Consider the following 24,113-nt stretch of genomic DNA (forward strand, 5'->3'; position numbering starts at 1 on the left):
AAGCTCCTAAGCTGTTCACATTTCTTATTTTATTTTGAAAGCATTACTGCAGGGGGAGGAGAGGAGGCACTGTGGCACAGAGAGCTAAACTGCTGCCTGCATCCCATAAACTGCATCCCATATGGGAATAGTTGCTCTACTTTCAATTCAGTTTCTGATGATGCAACCAGGAAGGCAGCAGCAGAAGATGGCCCAAGTGTTTGGGCCCCCACCACCCACACAGAAGACTCAAAAGGAGAATTAGGCTCTTTGCTTCACAGCTACCACAGCAGTCTGTGAATGGAAGATCTCTGTCTCTTTTCTATCGCTTTGCCTTTCAAATAGATAAACAAATTATTGGAAGAAAAAAAAAATCAGGGCTGGCACCTTGGCAAAGCAAGCTAAGGCTCTACCTGCGGCAACAGCATCCCATATGGGCACCAGTTCCAGTTTCAGTGGCTCCACTTCCATTCTAGCTTCCTGCTAATAGCCTGGGAAAGCAGGAAGGTTCAAGTCTTGGATCCCTGCACCATGTAGGACACATGGAAGAAGATCCTGCTTTCTGGCTATGGACCTGTTCATCTTCAGCCATTGCTGTCATTTAAGGAGAGAACCAGCAGATGGAAAATCTCTCCTGTCTTTCTTTCTCTCTCTCTCTCTATAATTCTGCCTTTCCAATAAAAAAAAAATAAATCTTTTCTTGGAAAGGCAGATCTACAGAGAGGAGAAGAGACAGAGAGGAAGATCTTCCGTCCAACGATTCACACCCTAAGTGGCCTCAACGGCCGATGCTATGCCGATCCGAAACCAGGAACTTCTTTCCGGGTCTCCCACATGGGTGCAGGGTCCCAAGGCTTTGGGCCATCCTCAACTGCTTTCCCAAGCCACAAGCAGGGAGCTGGATGGGAAGTGGAGCTGCCAGAATTAGAACTGGCACCCATATGGGATCCCGGAGCGTTCAAGGCAAGGACTTTAATGATTACGCTATCGTGCTGGGCCCCAAATAAATCTTTTAAAAATAGCATTATTGATTGATAAACACTGTAAGATAACATGATGAGATGTTTACAAACATCTATCATGTTGCTAAGAAATGAGCATCAAAGTACTGAAAGGCTATAACTTAATTTTAAAATGGGGTGTTTTATGCTACAAAATACATTCCTTAGCACCAACATTGTGGCATGTTGGTTAAGCCACAGACTACAATACCAACATCCTATATGAGTGTTGGTTCAGGCACCAGCTGCTCCACTTCTGATCCAGCATTCTGTTAAGGTGCCTGGGAAAGCAGCAGAAGGTGGACCAGATGCCTGGCCCCTGCACCTAGCTAGGAGACCCAGATGGATTCCCAAACTCCTGGCTATGGCCTGTTCCATCTGTAACTGTAGCAGTCACTAGGAAAACGAATCGGCAAAAATAAGCTCTCTCTCTCTTCCTCTCGTTTCTCCCTCTCACCATAATTCAACATTTCAAATAAATAAAATAACTGTAATACATTCCAACATTTCATTGAAACTTAAATCAGATCAAGTATTGATAAGCTATGAATGACTCACACAATAATCACTGGCTCTCAACATGATTTTCAAGTGCATCAGTTCTAATTCACAACATTAATAGATGAAACAGAAACTCATTGACAAATCTCTTCATTGAGTCATACCAAAAAATAAAATTTAAAAACTTTCAAATAAACTTGAAATACATTGAACAACTAAATCTTGCAACTTTCTTTAAAGTTGCATAATACATTTTTTAGCATAAACAAATGTATAGATACATTCTTAAAAAAATGTGTATGGGGGTAATTTTTCAAGGAACCCACCATCAGCATCACAGTGCCTAGATCCAAGGACCAGCTCTTCCTCTGATTCTAGCTTCCTGTTAATGTGTACTATGGAACACAGCAGGTGATAATGACCTGAGTCGCTGCCACCCATGTGGAATCCCTGGGGAAGGTTTCTGGCTCCTGGTTTCAGCCTGGCACAGATCCGGCCATTAAGGACATTTGGAGGCATGAACCAACCCAGCAGATCCCTGTTTCTCTCTCTTTCTCTCTGTCTTTCAAAATAAATAAATATACTTTAAAAATGGGTACAGCTAAAATTGTCAAATTTAATTTGTAGTAATTCTATTTTATATATTTAAATAAATTGAATGTTTTAATTTGATTTTTTTTCCTCATAAGATTGCTTAAAGCAAAAAAAGGCCAAATTTAATTTAAAACCACCTCTGCTCTCCTCAATCTCATTATTCTAGTAAGTTTTGTGTGTGCTATATAACCAGTTATTCACCAAAAATTAAATAAAGCAGCTTCATTATTGGCAACCTGAACCATTTCCTTGATAATAATCTTCATCCTGCAAACTGTTTCCTTTTTTCTTTTTAAATGAAGACCATCTTCCAATATGTAGTAGAATTTAGTTAACAAGAAAGAATAGATAAATCCCTGCTGGATTGTGTCTTGGCTGTCCTAATCCAATCTCAGCCGGAGGAAGAAAGAACAGGCCACAGAGAGGGGAAAGCTGCTCTTAGGAAAGCTACACCTGTATTTGGCTATGCAGTCTCTTAAGTTTCATTCCTAGCTCTAGTCCCTTCCCCTGTTAATTTTCATGACTGTGTCCTGTTGGAGAACTACCCCAACTCCTTTATAAGCTGACCTGGAATGTTACTGATGAAGCAACTGCAATAAAGACTGACAAAATGAAACAGGCCAAACTGCGCAAATTCAAAATATGATGGAAACCTATTATCATCTTTATATTCTGAAAAATGTGACATTCCTAAATAATACAAAATTCTTTCATTTAAAATTACGATAAATATAAATTGTGCCATATTACTGGCAAGTGAATATAATGCTTTTTGTAAATGTTAAATTATTTAGCTTTGTTTCTTTTTCACTGTTTGTTAAAGCATTTTCTTGAGTTACAGGTTTAGTTTTTCCAACTTAAGCAATTTTAAACTGATGTATTTCTAGACGCATCTTTTTTTAGAAATCACGTGTATACATTTAAATTGAAATCTTAATTTTCATCTGATTTTTAAAATCTGCATTCAGTTAGCTCTGTAAGCACATACACGTATGTGTTGTCTTTAAGCAACAACCACAAAAAAAAACTCAAAATCTCAGGCTCCAAAAATAAACATTGATTTGGAGGGGGAAAAAAAAAAAAAGAAAAAGGAAAGCTACACCAGGGCACAACCTCTTATAGGTAGGATCTGAACTTTGTACACATGCAGCTTCCAAGAGCCCTCTAGGCATCTCTCTACCTGTCTACTAACGACTGTGCTGCTTCACGTATCCCCAGAAACAGTTGGTACAGACGTACAAAAGGGCGGTAGGGTCTCCCTTATCCACTGTTTTATTTTCCAGTTTCAGTTACATCCTTTAGTCCGGCACTCCCATACTATGTGTTACCCTCGTTGGTCACTCAGCAGCCATCCTGATTTTCACAGCAAGTGCTCCAGTAGTGCTTATGTTCAAGGAATCCTTATTTACTTAATGGTCCCACGTGCTGGCGCTGGTGATTTTATTATAGTATATTGCTAGAATTCTTCAACTTATAGTCATTGCTATTTCTTACTGTGCCTAATTTAGAAATTAAACTTTACCAAGGTATGTAAGTAAATCAACATTCAATTAATTTATACATTGCACATAAGATTTGGCATTCTGCAGTTTCAAACACCCACTGACGGTCTTGGAATCTAATAACTTAGATATATTTTTAATATTTTTATTTTAAATTTTGCATTATGTGCTACATTTTTATATTGGCTGGGATTCCCCCCCTTAAAATCCCACCCCCCATCAGGGAATCTAATAATTTATATTTTAAATGACAATACAACACTGGACTCTAGATGTTCTTAATTCTTTTCTCAGCACTGCAATGAGTTGGAAGATCTTAGAAAAATGCTTCTTTGGGGTCTGTTTACACATTCATTTTTCTTAAATATATTTCTAAAACTGAAATTTCTGGATGTTAATGCTATACTTAATATTTCAGTCAGCTGCCTGTGTCAAAGAAGGTGTACCTTTTCATATTTTTATCAATAATATATGAGTTTCCAATTTCTTTATATGTGTCATTTTTTCTAACTTTTTTTGTACATGTAAATGCAGAAGATCCCTGAGAGAGGGTTTCATAGGTTATATTTTATATCCATTTTCAGTTGTAATGATATAACCAAACTGAGTAATTATCCCAATTTATAACAAAGATGCTTTATCATACATCATGTGGAATGATTTGTTCATCTTTGCTAATCTAGTGAATTAAAAAGGGTCACCTCAGGCCTCATGTAATAGCCTAGTGGCTAAATCTTCATTTTTGCATGTACCACAATTCCATATGAACACTGGTTCATATCCCTGCTTAAACATTCATAAAGAGAGGAAGTTAAATCAGAATAGTGTTTTTGAAAATTAACACACCAAATAGCAGCTTCCAGAATCAATTCAGTGGATCACTAGTCTTTAAAATTTTTACAGAAAAGCATAGGACAGAAAAAAAGAAACAGGATGATTTCCATGTAATAAGGATTTACTATTCCATGAGCTAGTTTTATAAGAGACAGATGTGAAATACATTTCTAACTGTAGACTGTAGACAACAATCTTTAAAGACACCCCCACAGTCATCTAAAGGTCTTGTCCACTCCAAAAGCAAAATGGTCTTAGAACTGATGTTAAGCAGATGTACTTAATTACTATGCAACCAATAATGACCCTGCACCATAAAATATGGGTTCAATTAACTTTGCTTTAAGTTTTATTTGACATAACCGAATCATGCAAATATGGCCGATCTTCATAAAACTCCCTCATGACTTAAAATTATTCACTATCTTAGCTTTACTTGAAAGTGTTACAAAGAGAACTCACTACCTTAAATCTTAAGACTACCCTAAATTTTTTAAGATTTATATTATTATTTAAAAAGCAGAGAGAAAGAGAGGGAGGGACACACATAGAAAAAGAGACAGACAGAGCAGGAGGTTGGGAGGGGGAAGATTTTCCACCTGCTAGTTCATGCCCCAAATGGTTGCAATGGCTGGAGTTCAGCCAGGCTGAAGCCAGGAGTCTCGTCTGCATCTCCCATATAGATGCAGGGGCCCAAGCACTCGGGCCATCTTCCACTGCTTTTCCCAGGTATATTAGTAGGCAGCTGAACTGGAAGTGGAGCAGCCAGGACTGAAACCAAAGTCTGTATGAAGTGTCACCATTGCAGGCAGTAGCTTTACCTGCTAAGTCAAAACACCAGGACCAAGAATATCTTAATATTTATAAAAAGAATATATTTACAAAGGGAGAAATAATTTCAGTGTGAAGTTTGTACTGTATCAGGACTACTCTGAAAACATTAAAGTGGACCAGCATTGTGGCCTAGCGCATAAAGCTGCCACCTGTGATGGCTGCATTCCTTGATGAAAGCAGGCTGGAGTCCTGGTTGCACCACTTCTGACCCAGCTCCCTGCTAATGCACCTGTAAAAGCAACATGAGATGATCCCAGTGCCTGGACGCCTTGACCCCTTGTACACAAGTGGCAGACTTGAAGGAGCTTCTGGATCCTGGCTTTGGCCTGGCCCAGAACTATTTGGGGGGTAAACCAACAGAGAGAAGATTTCTCTCTCTCGCCTTCTTTTTCTCTATTTCTCTTTCTCTCTCTCTCTCTCTCTCTCTCTCTCTAACTCTGCTTTTCAAATAAATTAGTAAATCTTTAAGGAAGAGATAGGCCAGCAGGAGGGAGAGAGGAAGAAAGGCAGGAAAGAAGAGAGGGAGGAAAAAAGAAAGAAAACAAAAAAGCCCTTTAATGAATGAAGAATAGTGACAAGAGCATTAGATGAAAACCTAGGCTTGAATCATAAATCAATTACAATATGTCAAATGATTCTGATGATCAAGTAGGCAAAAGGCATGAAGCTATAATACACCATATAAATGTAAGTTTCAGTAAAAAAAAATCTGTAGCTATGAATAAACAGAGTTAAAAGTCTAAATTCCATCAACAATATACTTCACAGCTGCTCTGATAAACTATGCAATCGAAATTAAAATTTCTTACTGTTTGTGCTTAAATTAAAAAAAAAAAACCCAAAACTAAATAACAGTAACAAGAAATCATAACATTTTATTTAATCACTGCAGAAACAGAAAAAAACACAACCCAAGAATAAAAATATACTTCACACTCCTTTAAAGTCCCTCAGTCTGCTCCTTCCTCTACTCATTAGGTCTAGTTGCCTCGAAGGGCTGTTAGGAAGCCCTTACAGAAAAAGTGTCTGGCATGTAACACGTTATTATCAATAGTAGCTTTCATTGCAATAAGACCTTAACATCACCCTTCACCCATCCTTTCCATGCTAAAAGCCTGAATAAATACTGCCCTCTTCATGAGGATTTTCTAAGAACCAAATACAACTATGTGAAAAACAAAGGGCCTACAGCCCAATACAGATAATTTTTACAGATCCTTTACCAAAACTATATTTGAAAAGAATAGACAAAAGGGCTCTGAAATGTTTCACATTAAAGGAAGCTAAAGAGACACAATTACCAAGTATTATATCTGACTGCACATCAAAGGAGGAAAATTCAATAAAGATGGAATTAGACCAACTGACAACACCGTAATACCAACAGCTGATTGACGTATTCTGTCAATATGACCTGAAGAAGCTGACCAGTGTTGTGGCTATGTAAGAGATTAACATTATTCTCAGAAATTTCACACTGAAATATTTAGGAGTAAAGGGCTATGAGATATGTAACCTACTCGAAAATAGTTCAAAAAATTGTGTGTGTGTGTGTGTGTGTGTGTGTGTAGGTGGAAAGACAACAAGCAGATCAATGGGGTAAAATGTTAACAGGGAAATCTACTGAAGAGTCCGTGGTGCTCTCTATGGTATTTTGGCTTATGCAACTTCTACAGAATTTGAAATCATAAGCAAACACAATGTTTAATACCATGGCTGCAGGGCATAGCAGTGGGGAGACATGAGAAAGGTATGATACTTTCCATTTGAAATCATAATCAAGGAAAATAAGAGACAGAAAAATTTAATAGGCACTTTCAGTCCTTCAGTCTCATTCTGTAACCATTGCAACCAGTTTCTACTAACGACTTGTAAAACAACACTAAGCAGGGCTACAACACTTGTGCGCCTCATGTGGATTAGATCAGGGAAAAGCCAGGCTGGGCTGATTATTCCTACTGGTGCAAACAAAATTAGAGTGGGTGAGGGTTGTTTGGGCTTAGCCACAGCATCAGCTGGCAGAAGCTGGCACTGGGACCTAATTCTGTCAAGCCAAACCACAGAACCACCTGGAGAGTGCATAATACAGGAGTGGGAGAGGCCTGGGAGGGAAATAGTGAGCTCCTCCCTCTTGGGTTACCACTTCCACAGGAGGGCATGAAATCTAGGACAGGGGCTGGGGTGGCTAGACAGACACCGAACAGCATCTTTGTAGGCTGCATAGTGGAGCTGGTTAGATGGAACAAAACTTTAATACCCACTGATATGTACGAGACCTGAATGGGGTGTGGGACAGACTGGACTACTGCTACACATACTAGCAAACCAGGGTAGGGGGCAGGCCTGGTGGGGGTTATTGTGGATCACTCCAACTAGGCTGCAGCTCCCACTGGTTTATAAGAGGGCCTGGCAGAACCAGGCTGGACTGCAACACCCACTGGTTCCAGTGGAAGTCGGAAGTGAAAACAGAACCAACCCAGCAATTGCAACCACCAGCTGATCCGGGTGATGGACTGTGCCGGGCCCTGTGCTTGCTAGTACATACAAGAATCTGGTCTGAAAACACCTCAGACAAAGTTTCTTTGGGGATCTCCTTAATTGAAATGCTGGACTCAGAACCCTAACCAAGAAAAGAGAGAAGACAGAACAGGTCAATCAACCATCTCAGCTATATGTTGGCAGTGAAATACGGGGCAAACAGGGACTCTATGATGGACTATGTCAATCAGTGGATTCTTCAAAGACTTCATAGTACTTGGAGTGGCAAGATTGGCAGCGATTCATAACTGGTGAACTATCAAAACCACTTGAGCAAGAACATCGGAGCATGCCCTACATCCGGGATCTGGGGAGGGTGGGAAATTGGGTGGGCCTTCTCTCTTAATACCCCCCTTTAAACATGAAGGAAACAATATGGAAAAAATAATAGTCTTACCCACTTTTCTATAGGCCTTGAACCTTTTTGCCCTAATTAACTATGTAAAGATTGTCAAAAATATAATAAAAAAATAAATACAATAAAACAACAATCTTCATTTTTTAAAAAATACACTATTCAAGAATATATTGCCATTGATACTTTGACTTTAAACTTAATTATTCTGCTTTGTGAATTACCTATTCATGTAGTTTATTCATTAATTCAGACTTTTAAAAAAGATTTATTTATTTTTATTGGAAAGGCAGATCTATAGAGAGAAGAGACAGGGAGATCTTCTGGGTCACTGCCACAAGTGGTTGCACTGGCCAGACCTCAGCTGATCTGAAGCCAGGAGCCAGGGACTTCTTCCAGGTCTCCTGTGTAGACTGAAATGTCCCAAGGTTTTGGACCATCCTTTGCTGCTTTCTCAGGCCACAACCAGGGAGCTGGATGGGAAATGAACCAGCTGGTACATGAAGCGGCATCCATATGGGATCCTGGTGCTTAAGGGGGAGGATCAGCCAACTGAGCCATTGAGCTGGGCCCAGTTTGGACATTTTTAATCACTGATTTAGAAATATGGGTAATTGGGGCTACTTTTGCGGTATATCAGCTAATGTTACCACCTGAGTTGCTGGCATCCCACATGGGCACCACTTCAAGTCCCAGCTGCTCCATTTTCAATCCTGCTCCCTGCTAATACGTCTGGGAAAAGCAGCAGGATATGGCCCAACTGTTTGGACCCCTGCCACTCAAACAGGAGAACTGGAAGAAGTCCCTGGCTTCAGCGTGGTTCAGCCTTGGCCATTGTGACTATCTGGAGAGTGAACTAGAAGTCAGAACTCTCTGTCAGTCTCACCCTCTCTCTATAACTCTTTGAAATAAACAAATCTTTTACAAATATTCTTTACTTTCATTTTTTACTTAATATATTCCTTATTTATTTAAATACGGTTTTAAAGAGATTACAAAAATATGCACATGAATGTTCAAAACAGCATTAGTCACAATAATCAAACATAGAAACTAATAAACAAAATGTCTATTACTCAACGGATGGATTATGCAAAATGTGCTAAACCACGCAGTTATGTGGCGACAGAAGGGAATAAGCAGGACTGGTGCAATGGCTCAGCGCCTAAATCCTTGCCTTGCAAACACCAGGATTCCTATGGGTGCTAGTTTGTGCCCAAGGTTGCCCCCTCCACCTACCATCCAGCTCCCTGCTTGAGGCATGTGGCCTGGGAAACCAGTAGAGCATGGCACAAAGCCCTGCGACCCTACACCCACGTGGGAGACCCAGAAGAAACTCCTGGTTCCTGGCTTTGGATTGGCTCAGCTTTGGCTGTTGTAGCCATTTGGGGAGTAAACCAGTGGTTGGAAGGTCTTTTCCTCTCCTTCTCTCTCTGTAAATCTGCCTTTCCAATAAAAATGAATAACTCTATAAATGTTTTAAAAAAAGGGAATAAGTGCTGGTACATGCTTCGTATGATTGGACCTTGAAAATCATTATGCTAAGTGAAAGAAACTATATATAAAAAGTCATACACTATATGACTCTACTGATATAAAATGTCTAGAAGAAGGAATACAGAATAAACAGAAAGTAGGTTAGTGATTGCCAGGATCTGAGAGGAGGGAGAAATTCAGGAACAACTGCCAGTGTGATATTTTTTAGAGTGATTAAAATCTTGGGGGATTACATAGCAGTGGCAATTTCCAACTCCATGAATATACTAAAAGCCACACAGTGTACTCTGAAGTGATTCTTACGGCATTTGAATTTTATCCTAATGGGAAGCTACAAAATTAGAGAGAGAGGCAACATAAAAGCGCACATAGCACAAAGTATTGCAGCTATGTAAGAAAATGAATGAATGAACAGATATTGTCTAAGGAAACACTGAAACCTATCCATGAACCCCATTCACACACACTTGCTGCTGGCATTGACTGATCAGTATCCTGCTAATGAACCTGGAAAGATAATGGAGGATAAACCAAGTGGGTAAACCCTCCTGCTGCCCAGGTGGAGACTCAGACGGAGTTCCTGGCTCATGGCTTCAACCAAGCCCAGTCCTATGTGTTTTGACCATATCGAGAGTAGGCCAGTAGATGGAAGATATTCTCTCTCTTCTCTATAACTCTGCCTTTCAAATCTGAATAAATGCGAAAACAGTAAGCTCTGTAACTGACACTCTGATGCAATCAAAAGTAAAAGAATAAATCTGAAATATTCCAATGAAGGACTATTTGGTAAAATCCATAAATCTTAAACAAGTTCCTACCTTCTAACCATCAATGTCAATTCTAAGAATTTCTCTGATAGTAAACTTGCACATGAACAAACTAAGTATCAATTCATTCAAGAAAGGAATGTTTATGAACAAAAATGTTATAACTATCAAGCAGATATTAAAATGAGAAGACTTTTTGTATACTTATGTAGAGCATTTCTAAGGTGAATTAAGTGGCAAAACAAGTTCACGAAAGGATGTTTAGCACATTACCACTTCTATAAAATGTCAGTAAGTAAAACCACCAGTGCAGATACTATAAGAGCCTGCCTTGGGAAAGTTGTAAAGAAAACTAGTAATAGTGACTACTTCTGGACAGAAGAACCACTTGGCTAGGAACCCCTGAGGGTATGGAAGAACCAGCTTCCTCGTAAGTTCCTAGTGAAAGGATGCAGGGATGATAATCAGAAAAAAAGAGAAAGAGAACTATCTGATTATTTGTTAAGATACACATCTGTGTCCTTTAAAATAGTTTTAGGGGCTGATGCAATGGCCAAACTAACTAATCTTTCACCTCTAAGCACTAGGATCCCATTCAGATGCCGTTCATGTCCTAGCTGCTCCACTTCCCATCCAGCTCCCTGCTTGTGACCTGGGAGAACAGTAGAGGATAGCCCAAAGCCCTGGGATCCTGCCCTAATATGAAAGACCCAGAAGAAGCTCCTGGCTCCTGGCTTCTGATTGGCTCAGCTCCAGCCTTTGAGGCCATTTGGGGATTGAACCAGCAGAAGGAAGATCTTTTTCTATCTCTTTCTATATATCTGCCTTTCCAATTAAATAAACAAAAATCTTATCAGCTTTGTCAAGATGGCAAACTAAAAAATACAGAAGAATGCTGAAGTTTCTATAATGTAAATGTATCCTAATGTGACACATCAGGAGGAGGAAAGGATATTCATTTTCCAAAGTTACCGTAACCACAAACGAAATTTAACTGCCAAAATCTTTTCTCAAGATAAATTTTAAAAGTCCCATTCCTCCATCTAAAAAAAAAAATACTGCAAATATTTTAACAAACTGTGTTTTTATTTTATTTGCTAGGAGTCCTTTGGTAGCAGCAAAGCCAAGAACCAGTCAACACAGAAGTGATTTTTCACTAAAATCTGGATAGCTTTTCAGATCTCCACATCCTTCTTACTGCATTTGTTCTGATGGCTGTCTCTGTTTTTCAGCTAAAATAAATAAGATTTCAGTGTCTTTGTTACTGAAGAATTTAGTCACTAAAAGTGTCTCTTCATCATCTGATTAGATCTGTGCTAGTAACATAATTTAAGATTGGGCTCACATTTTGACCTAATAGAAGATATTGCAGATAAGCTTAACTGTGTTTACAAAAGTTTTGTTGTTGTTTGTAACTGTTGTTACAACTTTTTGTTGTTGCTGTAATAGAACATGGGCACTCTCCATTTATCTAAGTTGCTTCTCATTGCAAATGGATTATTATAGGCTCATTTTCTTCTCAAGTTCTCCTGGGTATGTGGTCCTGATAACTCTATCCAGGCTACTTCTCAAGGTTAGCAATCTTGATGGCTGAGATTAAAGGTCCCTTTGAACAACAAGGAGGCTTGCTTACTATTTGCCTTAAAAACGGCAGATGTCAGGATCTGTGTAGTGGTCAAACAAGTTAAGCTGCCATCTGCAATGCCAGCATCCCATGTGGGCATCTGTTCCAATCCTGCTGCTCCACTTTCAATTTTGCTCCCTGCTAATGTGCCTGAGAAAAGCGGCAGAAGATGACCCATGTGCTTGGGTCCTTGGACCGTGTAGAAGACACAGTTAAAGCTTCTGGCTCCTGGCTTCAGCCTGACCCAGCCCCAGCTGTTTTGGCCATCTGAAAAATGAACCAGCATATGGAAGACCTCTATCTTTCTCTCAATCTTTCTCCTTCATTCTAATTCTGCCTCTCAAATAAATAAAATAAATATTTAAAGGGAAAAAAGGAGGGCATATGTCTCAAGTTCAAGTTCCTCCACTGCAAGAGGCACTGTGTGCACATCTGAGCCACATCACATCACTACTATGTTAAATACAGTGATATCTGAAATCTCTAACTGAATAGTTGATCACCATTTCTAGAAAACCAAAGTATAAAGCTGGAACTTGGAATGCCAGAGGGATCCCTTTCACATCATTTCTGAAAACCTGAAAGCCAGTGGAAATGGATTCCTTCTAGAACCGTTTCTCATGATGGTTCTGGAAACCCAGAGCAGTCTTCTAGAGCAAAAAAGGATCAAGGTCTCTAACCAGAGGATTTAAAAAAAAAGGGGGGGGGGGGTTGGTACAAGGTGAAAGAGGACTTGGAAGACCTGGAGCCTCCTGGAAGTAAGAGCTGCAGCCCTTAACAATTCTCTCATCTTGAGGATATTCCTACATCTGTGCTAGTTCATTATCACTTTATCTCCATTGTTTCCACTTACTGGTTTCCATCAAGAGGCTTTGCTCTACCCTGGCTCACTGTTGAGGATACAGAATTTGTTTTAACCATTTCCCTCCCTCACTTATTATCCTAACAGTCCAAACAATGTAATTCCATAAACTTAAAGTCAATGAAGCAATGTTTATTTCATGAACTTTACAGAATTATGGTAAGTAGGTGGAAGTAGTGAGTGCAATGCCGTCTTGTTCTCAAGACATTGGTTTCACATCTGGCAATGTTCAGTCGCCCTTTAAAGAAAGATAAGCATGTTCTCCTATGAAGTCAACTCTGTAGCTCCGACTTTGCCATTTATTTAGAAAACTTCACAGAGAATTTCGACCTGAGATGAGAGACCACGTTCACTTTTTCCACCAGGATCAGAGCCAAAAACAAACCATATTTCTTGAAAATTTAGGTGAGGTTTCCAGGAGTTAAACAAAACAGATTTACCAGCTGAAAGGCAGGAAGAGTGAGATTATAATTTGAACCAGACAAACTGTTTCATAACAGAAAATGTGGCACTTCATGCAGTTTGCAGAATATGGTATGCTAAAAACGCTACTTAGGGCAGCAGCAGGCCTCTGGAGAACGAAGCCAGCCAAACAAAAGGTAGGGGGAAGGAACCATGTCAGCAATACAAAACCACAAAAGAGGGAGAACTTTTTTTTTTCTGAATTATAACTTTCTCAACATGCTTGACTTCAATGCAGAAAAGGTGCCTGATGAAGAAACCGTCTTTTAGGCTCAATTTTAGATTAAGAATTTATTCTGGTTGAAATCTACCCTAATTTAACAGGACTTGAATTTAACAAACACGTGCACTGTTGAGGTCAACCAAGTTACTATTGCAGACTATACAAGCAGATCAAAGTTCTCTTCCATAGCTCCTTCTGGAACACATTATGCTGGGTTCCTGAGTGGATTGGCCAGCTGATAATAGGACAGACTGATGCTTCTTTATTTGAAATATTCAGTCAAAACCTCAACCAAAAAATTCATACTGGAAACTCGTTCTTGGCTCAGTCTCTGATGTGCTGGCCAAGAAAAAATAAACACAGAAACCTCAATGCAGGTTGACTGGAAAATTATTCTGATAATCTTTATGTCTCTTACATTAAAAATACAGAACTACAATACTTCTAATACTGTCAACTCTAAATTTTGACAGGTAATAGACTAACCAGCTAACACATTGTGCTAAAAACAAAAACTAGCATTTGCTGGTTATGTATGTTCTCATTTCACACAATATTAACTGAGACTTTGTCAGTAAATTACGCTCCAAATGTATAGACCCTTTAAGAGTGCAAAAGCAGAGTAGAAATGTTCTTTCACACTAACAAATCAATAAAACATGTCTTTATGACAGATCAATTTGTAATCAACTAAAATATGTCGAGATTATAGAAAGGATCAGAGGCATACAATGATTGTCAATATTAAGATACTCTTTTCAGCATTAATTGTAAAAGAAGGAAAGGCATCCTTTGGTTTCTAAATACAATGACTGTATCCAAACATTTAGGAATAGAAGAGACCTTTCTACAACTCACTTGCACCTGTTACAGATAAGTCTTCTAGAATGACTTGCAACAGTTCTGTGATTTTGCAAATGACAATGGTCCTCTCCCTGAAGATGGCTCCTGGGCTTTTCAGCCTTCTCTTCTTTAGTCTAGCACACCTTAAAAACCACTCCTGGGGCCAGTGTAGTCACATAGCAGGTAAAGCCACCACCTGCAATGCTGGCACATCATAGAACAACCAGCTCATGTCCTGGCTGCTCCACTTCCAATCCAATTCCCTGCTAATAACATGCCTGTGAGAGCAAGCAAAATATAACCCAAGTCCTTGGGCCCCTGCACCTACACAGGAGATCCGGATAAAGCTCCTGGCTCCTGGCTGTAGCATGGCCCAGCCCCAGCTGTTGTGGTCATTTGGGAGGTAAACCAGAAGATGGAACATTTTCTCAGTGTGTGTATGTCTCCCTCTCTTTCTCTCTAACCCTGCCTTTCAAATAAATAAAAATAAATATTTTGGGAGGTAGGGAGCATGCTGTTTAAAAAAGATTTATTTTTATTGGGAAGTCAGATATTTAGGGAGAAGGAAAGATAGAGAGGAAGATCTTCCATCTGATGATTCACCCCCTCAACTGGCTGCAACAGCCAGAGCTGAGCTGATCCGAAGCCAGGAGCCAGGAGTTTCTTCTGGGTCTCCCACACGGGTGCAGGGTCCCAAAGCTTTGGGCCGCCCTTGACTGTTTTCCCAGGCCACAAGCAGGGAGCTGAATGGGAAGCAGGGCAGCCAGAACATGAACTGGCATCCATAAGGGATCCCAGCATGTGCAAGGCAAGGACTTTAGCCACTAGGCTACTATGTTGGGCCCTCGGGGCATGCTTTTTTAAAAAGTTTATTTCATGATGCAGGTCCATAGGTTCTGGGATTTCCCCTCCCAATTCTCAATTTTCCCTCCTCAATTCTCTTCCCCCTCCCAGTTTTCCCCTATATTATTACAATAATAGAGTCCTTTAAAAACCATCATAAGTCCATCATCCTGATATTTAAGTGTATCCCAACATTGTAGGACAATGGCAGAAAGCCTAGTATCCTATTTTCAAGATGTATTTAACAGTTTCATTGAAGTCCATCTTGGATTTGGAAGTAGAGATGCATACTGCATTGTATCCTCACATCTGGATGTGACAGTCTCTATTACACAGTGCCTCTAGATAACCGTGTATATGCATGCTTACCTCTCCATCTACTGAGCTTGCATTTTGCATGAATGTTACCTTATATCAGAGAGAATACACAACATTTGCCTTTTTCAGATTGACTTATTTCACTGAGCGTAATGGTCTCTATCTGGGATCATTTTGTTGCAAATGGTAGAATTCCATTCTTTTTTATGACTGAGAAGGATTTCATAGATTAAAATTTTTTTAATTAAAATTTTTTAAAAATTAAAATTAAAAAGTAGAACACCCCTGTTTGATATGGTTTCTAGACACTCTCCCATCCTAGCTTTTCCAATAAAAATAGTCTTTTTTAAAATATTTTATTTATTTTTATTGAAAGATTTTACATAGAGAAGGAGAGAAAGATCTTCTATCCATTGGTTCACTTCCTAAGCAGTCACAATGGCCAAAACTAAGCCAATCCAAAGCCAGGAGCCAGAAGCTTCCTCCAGGTCTCCCACACAGGTGCAGGATCCCAAGGCTTTGGGCCATCCTCGACTGCTTTCGCAGGCCACAAGCAGGGAGCCTCATGGAAAGTGGAATATCCAGAACATGAAACAGCACTCATATGGGATCCCAGCGTGTGCAAGGTGAGGATTTAGCCACTGAACCATCATGCCAGACCCGACCTATATATTTTTAAAGTTCTATTTAATCTTTTATCTTTTCTCAGGTCTAAAACAGTTCACTAAAATATTGTAAATGTCCTTTTATTACCCAAAAGCAACTTCTAATATTTTCTGTTGCTGGCTTCCTTTGGGAATGTCATTCAAAGTATTAAAGTTCTTAAATTAAGATCATTAAAAGAATATGTAAAGGCATCATTAAAAAAAATCCTCTCATTGGGGCCAGCACAGTGACAGTACTCACTAATCCTCCAGCTGCAATGTTGGTATCTTATATGGATGCCTGTTCATGTCGCGGCTGCTCCTTTTCTAATCCAGCTCTCTGCTTATGACCTGGGAAACCAGTGGAGAATGGCTTAAGTCCTTGGGCCCCTGTATCCATGTGGGAGATCTGGAGGAGACTCCTGGCTCCTGGCTTTGGATCAGCTCAGCTCCAGCTGTACTGGCCATTTGGAGAGTGAACCAACAGATGGAAGATATCTCTCTCTGTATACACGCCTTTCAAATAAATAGGTAAATGAATCTTTTAAAAAGTCTCTCCACATTCTTAACTTTCTGAGTCTTCTGTGAAGCATATACTCGTCTTGCTCATTGTACAACTTTTGTTTTTGAGAGGTAAAGAGAAAGACACTCAGGCAGAGTTTCTATCTAGCATGATTTTTTTTTTTTTTAATTTTTATTCTCTCTTCAGATGCCTGCAAGACCCAGGACTCGGCCAATATAAAACCTATATAAACAATAAGACTGTTAGTCGAGAATTTGTATGTTCTTTCATTAGATAATATTGTTTGTTATGAATCTTTACAATATTTCTGACTGAAATTACTGGATTGAATTTATGTAATTGTAGAGCAAATTCATAACTAAATGGGTCACTGATGTTGGCTAACAAATTCTCGTAGGCAATCCAGTGTTCTGGATAACAAACCTTGCATAACTCAAAGGCTTTATAAAATTCAGCAATAGTAATAGTAATATCCATTTCTTACTTTAGAGAAGAGGTGAACATCCAGTGCAGGGGTTAAGATGTAACTTGGGATGCCTGCGTGCCATAACTGAGTGCTTGTGTTAGGGTCCTACTTTCAATTCCAACTTCCTGAGAATGCACACCCTAGGGGGGAATGACGGAAGTCCTTGGATGTCTACCATCCACACGGGAAATCCAGACTGAGTTCTAGGATCCTGTTTGGCCTGTCCCAGCCCTAGTTATCAGGGCACTTCAGGAGTAAACAAGAGCATGGAAGCACTCATTCATTCATTCAATCAATCTCTCTCTTTCCCCCTCCTTCCCTCCCTCTATCACTCTGTCCTTCAAATAGAGAAAAATTAAAGACAAATTTAAAGAAAACATGTAAATTTGCTTTCCCAACCAGAATTTTATTTTTTAGAAGATAGTTATTTAGTTGAAAAGGAGTAGGGAATAGGAGGGTGTAGGGAGAGGAATGAGAAAGAGAGAGAGAGATGACACTTCTGGTTCATTCCCCCCAAAACAGCCACAACAGCCAGGTCTGGGTAAGTTAAGAGCTCAACCCAGTTCTCCCATGTGGGTGGCACAGACTCAACCACTTGAGCTACCTTCCCAGGCACATTATCGGGAAGCTGGAAGTGGACTGGTAGAGGCTGCAGCAGGCACTCTGCTTCAGGATGCCAGTGTCAGAAGCAGCAGCTTACCTTGCTATGCCACAACACTGCCCCTACCAGATGATAATTTTAGAGAACCCAATGTTATAGAGTGATGTGTTAAAAATTTTCACTTAGGACAATGTTTAATCACTGTTTGTTGTACACACAAGATATTCTGAATCACTTTTAGAAGAAAGTAAGACCAAGAGTTAGTGGGCAAGTGTTAAAACTGGCTTTAGGGAGTGACAGACCATAGTAAACTCTATGTGATTTATAAATTACAAGAAATCTCTTTAGCATACTAGAAAATGTGAAGGCCCACAAAGCGCAGAAAGTACTAAATAATGGTCAGTTTGACAGAATGCCCGAGAACAGCCACTTGTCATTACGTACTGGGGAAATCCTTCAGAAAGCCAAGGGAGAAGTTAGACGTGCAACCTGCCTAGACAGCAGTCTGAAGACTCTTATTGCAGTGGGAAGATTTTGCAAAAAACGTCTCAATCAGAAAGCATTAAAGAACCTACAAATATCAGCGGATTACTGGGGGAAGCAGACTTGGGGAATGTGATGAGAGGAAGGCATACTTCACTTTAGTAAAACAACTTTAGACTAAAACTCTTTCCAAGTAGATTCTATTAACATAATAAGTGCTTAGTTGTCCACAAAAACTTGGATATGCAATTTCAATATACTCTAATTTAACGTGCAATATGCAATCTAATGAACTTCAAAAAAAAAGCAACAAAAGGTAGAAGGTGTTCTGTTTTGTTTTGAAATCAGGCATTAAAAAAGCAGTAACTTTCCAAACTTACATCTGAACCCATACTTCTTGCAGTAGTCTGTAGGACAGGTTTAGTCACGGAAAGTTTTCCATTCACAGAGCTATTCACCACAGGGGCCGGGACCACATTCACCACATGATTGGGTAGCTGGGTGGCTCCTCCAGTGACGGCAAGCACTGGCTGAGCAGAGGGCAGAACTCCAGGCGCCTGAAGTTGTACCACAGCAGGCTGAGAGAGCAGAACAGTCTGACCTGCGTCAGAAAAAAGCAAAGGAGTCAGGGGATGTGTAACTATTGCGGCGGCCGAAGCAGTTGAACATTAAGGTCTCATCTGCAGATTTAACAGGTAAGAGCAACACTGACGAATCAGACACCACCAATCAGAGCAAGATAGAGTTCAGCACTGGGGCGCAGTAAGTTAAAGCAGCTGCCTTGGATGCTGGCATCCCATGTGAGCACTGGTTTGAGTCCTGCCTGCTCCACTTTCAGTTCTGCAGGGGTGGTGATGTGTCTGGGAGGCCAAAGGCAGATGGCCTAAGGACAAGGTCCACGCTCACAGGCTCAGCCTTACCCAGCCTCAGCTACTGCAGCCACTTACAAATAGGCAGACCAAAAAGACATCTCTCCCAGCAACCTGCCCCTCTTTGTCAATGTGATTCCATGTGTGTGTGTGTTCCTCTATCTCTAACTTTCAAATAAACAAACACCTTTCAAATAAACAGCAGCATTAACTCTTGATAACTTTGTTGTGCTATTAATGGAACCATTTAAACTCATTCCTGTTAAGTTGCCATTAACAATATATTACCGTCTCAAACAAATGAATCTTTTAAAAATTTTCAAAAAAAACACAATGTATCACCATCTTATCAAAGATACGTCTATATACAAATTTCTTTAAGTATTAACTTCTGAAATGAGTATCAAAGGGATTTTTTTCATATTCTTAAAAAGCAAATTTTTTCTACTGAACACAAAAAACAACATATCTCAAATAGGTAGAATTTACAAATACACATAATACTAACCTACACAAATAGAGACTCAGTAACATTGGAAGAGCAAGAGTTCAAACACAAACTCACACACACAAAATCATCTGAGATAGATGCTTAGCTAACAAGTTCAGTAACTGTAAATCTGTAATTTAAAGAGCTCTGTAAATAATACCAGACTCCCACCAAAGGTGGAAAAAAAAAAACAGATGGCCTCCAAATCACTTCTCAGCTCATACATTTATCAATAAACTTAAGCTAACAGAGAATCAGTATCATTAACCTAGCAAAAACTTAAACAACTCATAGTACCAATCAATTTTACTTGTTTGCTACGTTTTTCCTTTTAGAGCTAGTCAATTTTATAAGGTGCTGAAAGCCTTGCATAATATCCACAGCTGTTTGGGACTATTTAACCAAATAAAGACACTACAGTCACCAGTAACTGAAGTTCCACATAAATTTGTAATTCTTCTTTAAGAAAAAAAAAGTATTACATTTTCAGACAGTTTAATATGACCCATTAAAACTTTCAGCTCAGTATTTCAAAGGATCAGGGAAAACTCAAAATCAAAATAACACTTTAGAACACCTGTTTTTCAGGAACATCTGTCTTGGCTAAAAAAAGATCACATTTTAGACAATCAAACTCTTTGTTTCAGACGGCCTCAAAAAGCACACAAAGCAGCAGCACTTAACTAATAGCACTTAATCTTAGATAAAATAGTAAATTAGTAAGATTACAGATCTAAACATAAAGTCATACACTTGGTAGAATCATAAATTGTATAATTTACCTGGGATAAATATTAAACATTGCTAATTTCCCTTGAACTAACTTTCTTTTGCAAAATAAAAACATTAAAAAATGGGGAAATTATTCATGAACAGACATGAGCATGCTTAGGCCAAATGTGCAGATAAAAATAATACACATACAATATAAGATCAAAAATTTATTTTTTAATAATACTTAATAAGAAACTATGGTCAAGTAGGCATGAAGAATACACATACACATCATATAAAAACTTAAGTAACTGCAACTCTGAATTATCATCCTTAATAATGAAACTCCCATGGCCATCCAAAACAGTGATGGTTACCCTTACAATTTCTGTAGACGGAGAAAATATATGATGAGAAAGTTATGAAGAATTTATTACTGACTTAGGGGGTGGTTTGGGGGGCAGCTTGGAGTGTAGAAGGTTAACCTGCTTTTTTGAGACACTAACATCCAATAGGTTGTCAATCTGAACCCTGGCTGCTCTGCTTCTAACCCAACTTTCTGCTAACACACATGCAAAGGCAGTGGACAATCCTAATTCAAGAATTTGAGTCCTGCCACCTATGTGGAAGACTAGGAGAAATTTCCTAGCCTATGGACCCGGCTATTTCAGTCATTTCAGGCATGAACCAGCACACAGAAGATCTCTCTCTTCCCCCGACCCTTTCCCTACCTGTGTGTGTGTGTGAGACAGAGAGAGAGAGACTGAGACTCTTCCCTTCAACTAAATACATTTTTAAAAAGAACACAAATTATTTATTTGGTTTACATAAAATGCTAATTTGGATTTACAGATAACTTACAAAATGCCATAAGGCTACAACTTCCAGCACCTCTACCCCAGGGTCAATGGTCTACACAGTTGGTGTGGGAAACCTTTTATATTCTGCTGAAGACTATCTGAACATTTACACATACGTGATGCATACAAAATTGGTAACTTAAAGACTAGCCTGCCATAAGTTTATTTAATATCAAGTCTTGCCTGCAATCGCCTTGGCAGAATCAAATCAAATGATTTTGTGAGCCTTATATAGCGTGCAGGCTGGACATTCCCCACCCTTTCGCTACAGACAGAGAAGCACTGATTTAAACCAAGACTTTTGGAAGAGCATTACAAGAAGTAACTATCTACATCCTCTGAGTTTAAAAAATATATATGATTAAAATGTCCACCAAAATGAAGCACTGTGCAATGAATTTGGAACTATTCCAAATAAAAGACAGGAGGTGGTAAACATAAAGAATAATCCTGGGCCCTGCCACGGTGGCCTAGTGGCTAAAGTCCTCACCTTGAATGTGCCAGGATGCCATATGGATGGCAGTTCTAATCCAGGCAGCTCCACTTCCCATCCAGCTCCCTGTGGCCTGGGAAAGCAGTCGAGGCTGGCCCAAAGCTTTGGGACCCTGCACCCACGTGGGAGACCTGAAGGAGGTTTCTGGCTCCTGGCTTCGGATCAGGTCAGCACCAGCTGTTGTGGCCACTTGGGGAGTGAATAAATGGATGGAAGATCTTCCTCTCTGTCTCTCCCACTCTCTGTATATCTGAGTTTGTAATAAAAATTAATAAATCTTTAAAAAGAAAGAATAATCTCTTCAAAGAATGAATCCTTATTCTAGCCCCAGTTACGGACTTAAAGCATTAACATATATAGATGGCTATATAATATTTAACATGAATTAAGAAACATAATTGATACTGTATTTTCTAGCCACCACCATCTCCTTGCTGAGGTAACCAGAATACAGAGAGAAGGAAACGGAGAAACGCCAAGGCAAGGTCTGTGTACCAAATGTGGTTTGAGTCCCAGGAGCCACGGCTGCCTCCATTTTCTGTATACTGTGCACTCAGCCCTTTCATCTACGAGTCCACAACTATCGTCAAATTAGTTTGCATCTGAATCAAGGATTCTCTAAATATTTCAGGCACATTCAAGTTCAAGAAAGAATGGAGGCAGCAACTAGATTTTTATTACAATGAATTCAAGTAAAGGAATGAAAATCCATCCTGGTGACCTGCTAAAGGGTCAGACCACAAACTACAACGCAGAGGCAGCTGAGCATGGTTACTACTGTTCTCAGGGTGGAAACAGATAAAAGGGACACACCAACAGGCTGTTTACCCACCTCAGCATGCTCAAAATCCTCCTTGGCATCACAAGCAAATCCCCCTTAATGGATCACAGCTGGACTGCTACAGACTATAGACTATGTATGACTCACCGGTTCTGACAGTTCTTTCTTCTCAACTTCAAAATTTCAAAGCCATGTATCAAACATTCATTGGATGCTTACTTTGTTTAAGGTAGCATAGTTGTGTGGCTCTGGGCAAACAATTTCTCTTTGCCTTCTTCTCCCATCCGTGACATGGAGATAAGGGTTAGTGTTGTGGTGCAGCCCGTTAAGCCACCTGCGATTCCAGCATTCCATCATTTGAATGCAGGTTAGAATCCTTGCTCCTCCACTTTGCTCCCTGCTGGGAAAGCTGTGACAAACAGCCCAAGTGCCTGGGCTCCTGCCACCCATGTGGGGCACCTAGACGGAGTGCCAAGCTGTTGCTTCAGCATGGCCAGTTCACAGCTCTCTCCTCGTCTCTCTCTCTCTCTTTTCTCACTCTCCCTCTCTTCCCTACACTCTCTCTCGACAACTCTATATTTCAAATAAAGAAGGAAATGTTCTTTAAAAAGGGAAATATTAGCATCTATCCTCACAGAGTTTATTTAAGGATTAAGTAATATCATGTACCTAAACACATGGAAGAGTGGCACATTACAAAAGCTTAAATGCCATTTATTATTATTAATCCCCATTTCTTTATAACAATAATTGCTTCCATAAGGGCACTGCATGCATTATTTATTAACTAGTTCTCACAGTGACTGTTATACAACTGGTTATGTAAATGTAACCCCAAAATTAAAAACAATGTTTGAGAACAGGACCACATCTCATCATTCTTTTAGAGGCAGTATGTACAGTGATGAATTATACAGACTCTGAGCCAGAACACATGGGCTGAACTTCTGCTCCCACTTTCTTAATAAATGATCTGGGACAAATGAATTTACCTCCCTCGCCCATTTCAATGATTTACACCACCATCAACCCAAAAAGCCCAAGACAAAAATACAGAAGTCATACCAGATATCTTCTTCTCAAAAAAAAGCAAAAAGAAAAAAACCTCTTCTTTCATCCCCTTTTAATACCACCCAATTACTAAATCCTATGAGTTTATATTTTTATAGCATTTTTGCTATCCATTCTGGTTCCCCATTTTTACCAATATTCTAAGCATTCATCATCTTACACCTATACTACTTGCAACAGTTTTCAAGGACATACAGAACTCAGATACGGAAGTGGCCAGATGTTGTCCCTGGTTAGAACAATAGTGAGAGCCAAAAAAATCTAGGGGGAAAAAAATGAATGAACAATATCAGATTAGTTGGGCAGAGGTGGGTATTTGCCTCAGTGATTAACATATCAGTTAAAACATTTGCATTCAGTCTTAGAATGCCTTAGTTCAATGCTCTGCTGCAGCTATAGTCTTCAGCTCTTCCTGAGTAAGACCCTGCGAGGCTGGGGTAAAAGCTCAAGTAACTGGGATCCCGCCACACTTCAGATGGGAGACTTGCATTGAGCTCCTCACTCCCAGTTTCAGCTCCAGCCATTGTGATCATTTGGAGCA

General features: G+C 39.6%; 1 protein-coding gene across 1 annotated transcript in view; it reads right to left on the minus strand.

Annotated features, from left to right (window-relative positions):
* ATF6 (activating transcription factor 6) overlaps positions 1–24,113 on the minus strand; it is a 180,196-nt gene that overhangs the window by 118,758 nt on the left and 37,325 nt on the right. Inside the window, exon 8 of the mRNA XM_041003267.1 lies at positions 18,675–18,895. Within this exon, the coding sequence (XP_040859201.1) occupies positions 18,675–18,895 (221 nt within the window). The remainder of the gene's footprint in view (positions 1–18,674; positions 18,896–24,113) is intronic.

This window comes from Ochotona curzoniae, unplaced genomic scaffold (assembly GCF_017591425.1).
Source record: "Ochotona curzoniae isolate NIBS_2020 unplaced genomic scaffold, NIBS_Ocur_1.0 scaffold_2683, whole genome shotgun sequence".
In the NCBI taxonomy this organism is placed as follows: Eukaryota; Metazoa; Chordata; class Mammalia; order Lagomorpha; family Ochotonidae; genus Ochotona; species Ochotona curzoniae.